Source organism: Otolemur garnettii, unplaced genomic scaffold, assembly GCF_000181295.1.
Source record: "Otolemur garnettii isolate 467f Iridium unplaced genomic scaffold, OtoGar3 scaffold00138, whole genome shotgun sequence".
NCBI lineage: Eukaryota > Metazoa > Chordata > Mammalia > Primates > Galagidae > Otolemur > Otolemur garnettii.
Window position 1 is genome coordinate 3,171,326 of NW_003852533.1, and position 6,203 is coordinate 3,177,528.

The 6,203-nt window shown below is 47.7% G+C and overlaps 1 protein-coding gene across 1 annotated transcript in view; it reads right to left on the minus strand.

The window, feature by feature from the left end:
- Positions 1–6,203, minus strand: part of WIF1 (WNT inhibitory factor 1) — a 75,480-nt gene that overhangs the window by 1,418 nt on the left and 67,859 nt on the right. Inside the window, exons 8-9 of the mRNA XM_003798530.2 lie at positions 3,915–4,010; positions 2,841–2,936 (exon numbers count right to left, since the gene is read on the minus strand). Coding sequence (XP_003798578.1) covers positions 2,841–2,936; positions 3,915–4,010 — 192 coding nt within the window. The remainder of the gene's footprint in view (positions 1–2,840; positions 2,937–3,914; positions 4,011–6,203) is intronic.

Consider the following 6,203-nt stretch of genomic DNA (forward strand, 5'->3'; position numbering starts at 1 on the left):
AGCTGTGGATGCTCCTGAGCTGTAAGGATCTAGCGCTGAAGCTGTGGATGCTCCTGAGCTGTAAGGATCTAGCGCTGACGCTGTGGATGCTCCTGAGCTGTAAGGATCTAGCACTGCAGCTATGGATGCTCCTGAGCTGTAAGGATCTAGCACTGCAGCTGTGGATGCTCCTGGAGGCTCTGGTCATTGGTCCTTTTCACTGCATAGCAAAACCAGCCCAGCCCACGTCCATCCCGTTAGGTCTAACAACCACTGCATACACAAAGGTCATAAGGCCACATGACTGGGCACGGCTCATACACTCACATGAAGCAGGGATTCTGTAAGGACTGAGGGCTTCCATTATAGGGTTGGACGTGGACTGACTCCTCATCAGTGGGGTTGGGAGCCCACTGCTAGCTTCCTTCCAAGTGGAAGACAGCACCTCCTCCTACTTGTGAACTTGGAAGCTTGGGGCAGTGACCCCTTTCTGAGTTTCTAAAATTGATCCAAGACGGCAAGTTGCATTTTAAAGCCCTGCCTTCACCTTCCTGTGCATCAGAGTCCAGCTCTGCTCTGTTGCCCGTGGTTTTAAAATGCGAGCACTCCATTCAGCAGCTACTGAGAGCAGAATGCTTTCGTCCCCTGAACACGTTTCTTTGGACTGTCAGGGTGCAGGCCAGGAACTCGCAGAACGTCCAGACCTGAGCCAACAGCAAGTGGCAGTCGATCCCCACCGTGCCACCTGGCCTGCCACCACGGAGCCCACACCTCCCTGGGGTGAGGGGGTGTCTGCGGGGACAGTCAACCTCAGTGTCTTCCTCCTGCTGTGCGGCCTGGGTGCCTGGGACCACCCAGCCAGTTGCCCTGGGAATCTGCTTTTAGAATTCTGGCCTCAGAGTTTTCTGGTCACCTCCCTCCCATCGAAATTAAACCCCATTCTTTGAGCTCAGTTCTCTCGGCTAATGCAAACATGGCTAGAGGGCCCCTCCTGGGAAATGCTGTGGCACTTTAATCAAGCACCAGGGCATCTATTTGGCTGCAAGGCCTAAGGCTGAGGCTCCCAGCAGGGCCCGATGTGGAGGTGGCCGAGGCTGAGGTTCCCAGCAGCAGGGTCTCTAAGGGGGGCTGTAGTGGGAAAGTCGGTAGATCTGTCAGTATTGCTCTTGACACCACTGAAGTCCTAACAGAGGGACTGGGTGCCCAGAGGGAGCAGTGCCCTCTTCTCCCTCACCACTCCTCATGATCACCAGCTCCCAGATGTGACTCTCAGAGGACCTTGATCCGGAAATACGTGATCTGACATCAGGTCATCCAGAACTTCTGGGAAGGTAAGCTAATTCTGTGACAAGACTTAGGGTTTAAATCCAGCTGAGGGTGGCACAAAGGGGTTGGTTTACTCTTTCCAAAATGGCTCTAGAAATGGTGTTCCCTATACGTCTTTTAGTCCAAAGATGATCTCCTGTTAAGCACGTCTTCACGGGGACACCATTCAGCGGTTGTCACCACTGAGTGAAAAGCTGTTCCTCACAGGAGTTCTGGTTCTACCTGTGCTCACTTGAAGCTGGTTTAATCAACCACCCAGTCCCTCAGGAGGTGAACAAGAATCAAATCAATGGCCTAGTGCAGCCTTGATGAGACACAAACTTACTTAAATGTAACTGAACCAAGATGTCTGCCTCCACAGGAATTTACTGTCTACTGGTGAACACTACACAATGTAAAAAAAATAATAAACTAGAAACACTGAAACTAACAAATACAAATACTTATGTGTCAACATGCATGTAAATATAAAATTATATAAATGTAATTTTTAAAAATATTTAAAAACTACTATTTTCCCTCAACACCCCAAGTGGTAATTTCCACTCTCTGGGATACGGTATCCCCTCTGGAGACCCCAGACATAGAAAAAGATCTGATGGGTGATCTGACCAATTTGCGTCCACTACAGAGACACGATATGATAGACAAATTTGGGATTGTGTCAGTGAAGAGTATTGTTTGACTGACGGCTTCTTCTTTTCAAACTATAGTGGTCAGTGGGCCCAGGCTTAGAAGACCAGGTTCTAGCCTCCAGGTTGCTGTGGTCAGTGGGCTCAGGCTTAGAAGACCAGGTTCTAGCCGCCAGGTCATGGCATCCTTTGCCCATGTGCTGATTGACCATCTCCCCCGCCTCCCCCAAGAACTTGGACTCCGAGGGACAGGGGCTTTCCTGTCCGTGCTGGTGAGTGCCCGGCGCCTGGGTTTATGCTTAGCACAGTGGTGACACCAATGAATACTGATTGAATTTAGCAAGTTTCATTTTGTGTATAAGGTCAGTGATTCAGCCATATAGTTAGTCCATTTTTGGAGGTCAGTAAATTTGAAAAAATACAACTCCATTATGACACGGAGGGATTCATGAACTTTTTCCCTCAAAAGAAGTCATTTGAAACTTACTACAACTGAGAGAATTTAAAGATTTCAGAAAGCACAACTCTTCATCTTTTATATTCTATTTGATAAATCTTAAATTATAAAATCAGAGGTAAGCAGATATGATTTAAAATCTTCACTTCACTTGTTTCCTTCATACCTAACATACTGCATTGCCCCAAATTCCCCTGTATTACTAATTTGACCTAGAAAATACTCATGGTGATATCTTAGAGATGTGGTGATATTTTACACTCCAAAGATTAAACTCTAAAGTGTAGAGAGAGCAAGGGGAGTGTGGGGCCGGAGAGGCAAAGGTGATGGACGGACAGCTGGGCAGAGGTCCAGGTTCTCTGTTTGCCCCTGGAGCTGGGACACGGCGTGGAACGCGGGCTCCCCAGGCTCCTGCGGGCTCCCAGGCTCCTGTGGGCCCCACTCACTTTTACTGCAGTGTCTTCCGTGCCAGCCGTCCTGACATTGGCATCTGTTGGGTTCGTAGCAGGTTCCGTGGTCGCCGCAGCCGGGCTCGCAGACAGCTAGAGACAAACGCAATAGAAGGAATATTTCCCAAGCTTCCCTTTTTCTGCACAATTCCCCAAACTGCTTTGCTTGTAGTTCTTTAGAATGTGTTAGTTTGGCTTCATCCCCTAATTTTTTTTTTATTTCAAGGTCAATCTCCAGCTGTCAATTTTGTGCTTTTTGAGAAAGTCCTGAGAGTGACCTTAAAGTAAGCATGATGTCGCTTGTTCACTGAAGATGTTCAGTGGGATTCGGGAACTACTGGGCAACGGAAATTTATTTTCCTTAAGAAAACCTCTAGGGCAGTGACTGTGGCTCAGTGGGTAGGGTGCCGGCCCCATATACCAAGGGTGGCGGGTTCAAACCAGGCCCAGGCCAAACTGCAACAAAAAAAATAGCCAGGCGTTGTGGTGGGCGCATGTAGTCCCAGCTACTCGGGAGGTTGAGGCAAGAGAATTGCCTAAGCCCAAGAGTTGGAGGTTGCTGTGAGCAGTGTGATGCCACGGCACTCTACCGAGGATGACAAAATAAGACCCTGTCTCTACAGAAAAAAAGAAAACCTTTAATAGGCTCGGCACCCATCCTCAGCGGCTAGGGCATCAGCCACATACACTGGGGCTGGCAGGTTGGAACCTGGCCCAGGCCTGCTAAACAACAATGACAACCAAAAAACAGCCGGTGTTGTTGTATAGGCGGGCACCTATAGCCCCAGCTACTTGGGAGGCTGAGGCAAGAGAATCCCTTAAGCCCAAGAGTTTAAGGTTGCTGTGAGCTGTGACACCACAGCACTCTACCGAGGGTGACATAGTGAGACCCTGTCTCAAAAAAAAAAAAAGAAAAGAAAAGAAAAGAAATGAAGACGTCTAATGTGTGTGTGTAATAAATGTTTTTGGTCTGAATAACAATGGGCAGTCGGCACAGAAGGCTGTGGGAAGAGCCTGCTGCCAGTCTCACCCTCAGGCCCGGCTGATCACGGTGGGGAAGGGGGTACTCACGCTTTGAGCAGAGGTCTCCCTGGTACCCCTTGGAGCACTTACACCTGCTCTTTCCAATGCATTTACCTCCGTTCCGGCAGGGCTGCGGGCATTTGCCTGTGGAAGAGGAGGGTGCAGACGCCTCACTCAGAGCTCATCACATTTTCGGAAACATCACAGGATGTGGGAGGTAAACGCTGCGATCCTTTATTCTCTCACTCATTCCCCATCCATTCCGGCTGTTATGTCATTTGAGCTTTGTTTTGAGGACAGGCTAATGCTTTTTTACTTCTGATTTTGGATACGTGTCCTCTACCTCAATAAATGTGTTGCCAAAATGGTGTATTTATTTTACTTTTTAATAAGCAGAATAGTCTCTTACCTGACTCATCAACACTTGTAATTTAAGATATGCCTTACTAAAAATTAAGATATGAATGACCCTCTACAATGACCTTTCCTCTGAGTTCTGATTTTGAAGGTCACTTTTTCTGAAAGCAGGCCTATACCTGTAACCAATGACTTAGGTCTTGGCCTATAATTCTCCAGAAAGAAGGACTTGCTTGTAGATAGTTTACTTGGGGAAGTGATCCCAGGAAACAGGTGGAATGGGAAGAGGGAAACTGGGAAGGAGGAAAGACTGCACAGAAGTGTGAGTCAGTGCCCACAACACAGCCGGGCTCTCCCCTGCCAGGTCCTTCCCAGGAGCCAGGGGGCTGCCCCCTGAGAGCTGTCTGAAGGAGGGAGGGAGCGTTTATCCACCAGCATCTGTCTCCCACCTCGAGGGATGGCCCAGGGGTTCATTCCTTAGGCTCCCCGGTTGTGAGTGTGTGATGTAGCCTGGGCTTTCTCGAGATTCAGAGAAGTCTCCAGGTGGAGAGCAGAGTACAGGGCAGCTGAGTGAGGTGTGGCCTTCTTCACCTGTGCACACCAGGCTGCAGAGCCGTGGCAGGAGCGTGGGGCTGGCTGAGCGGGCAGCAGGCTGGGCACAAAGGTGCCAGCGCCACAGATGCCCATCTTCCTGGGGTGTCTTAGACCCTAAGGAGGCATCGCTCTCTCTTCTGTCTCTTTGTACCAAATGAGTGTCGCTAATGTTTTCCACAGACCTTTCAATTACAGAATTTCAGAGCTGGAATGGGGCCTTTGATGTAAAAAGTACAATATAATTGTCTCCTTTCTTACTCCAGAGGCTATTTATTCCCGCACTGTAATCCAGAGTTTGCCATCCTAAGGCTGAAATTTTGGAAGAAGTGGAAGATAAAACACTGTTCACCCAGAACTGAAACCACATCCTGTGAGGAGCATAATGATGTTCCAGACAGGGTCAGTGTCCGTTAGATTTCGGCAGTGAAGGAGTTTTAACTGGTTTGTTTTGTTTTCACTCTAGTGACAAAGGTCTCTGGGTATCTAAGAAGAGTAATGACATCTTCACCCTAAAACAACCTGCCTTTCTTCTCTAAGTCCTCCTTTTTATAAAAGCCCTCTTTGAAAAAAAAAAAAGCTAAAGAAAGTTTTTTGGGTTTTTTTTGCTGTTAATGGTTTTTAAGAAACAGAGTCTCACTCTCTCACCGAGACTGGCATGCAGCGGCGTAATCCTAGTTCACTGAAGCCTCAAACTTCTGGGCTCAAGTGATCCCCTCATCTCAGCATCCAGAGTGCTGAGATAATAGGCATGAGCCACTGCGCCCAGCCCCAGAGAAAGCTTTGAAACAGTAACCCCTGTATATTATACAGACAAGCACTCTCCCTGACAAGTAAGTCCCATATGAAAATCATTTTACTAAAAACACTTTATTTCTTTTTTTACCTACCTAAAAATACCTTCTTCCTACATGAATGGACTGAAGCAGCGTTTAGCCATCGTGGAGACAGTGTGCACATAAAAATATTGGGGCGTTAGTGCCTCTCTCACACTTACAACTATCAGTAGATGTTGAAGTTTTTCTGGAGCAAGGGTGTGGTAGGATAGGTATTAAAACAAGCTTAATAATAGATTACCACCTTTTCATTGGCCATTAAAAATTAAAAAGGATCCTTTTTGCTAGGTTTGGATATAAAAATACCATTAACTATTTAGTTAAGATCTCAACTCTTACCTAAAAGAAAGGAATATCTAACTCCAAATTTCTGCTTGCATCAAGGAAACATCTCACCACAACATATCTACATGATGGGGCCCTATCACAGTACTCTCTGGTGCACTGGGTGGGTCCTAACTCTCTGGTGCACTGGGTGGGTCCTAACTCTCTGGTGCACTGGGCGAGTCCTATCACAGTACTCTCCAGTGCGCTGGGCGGGGCCCTATCACAG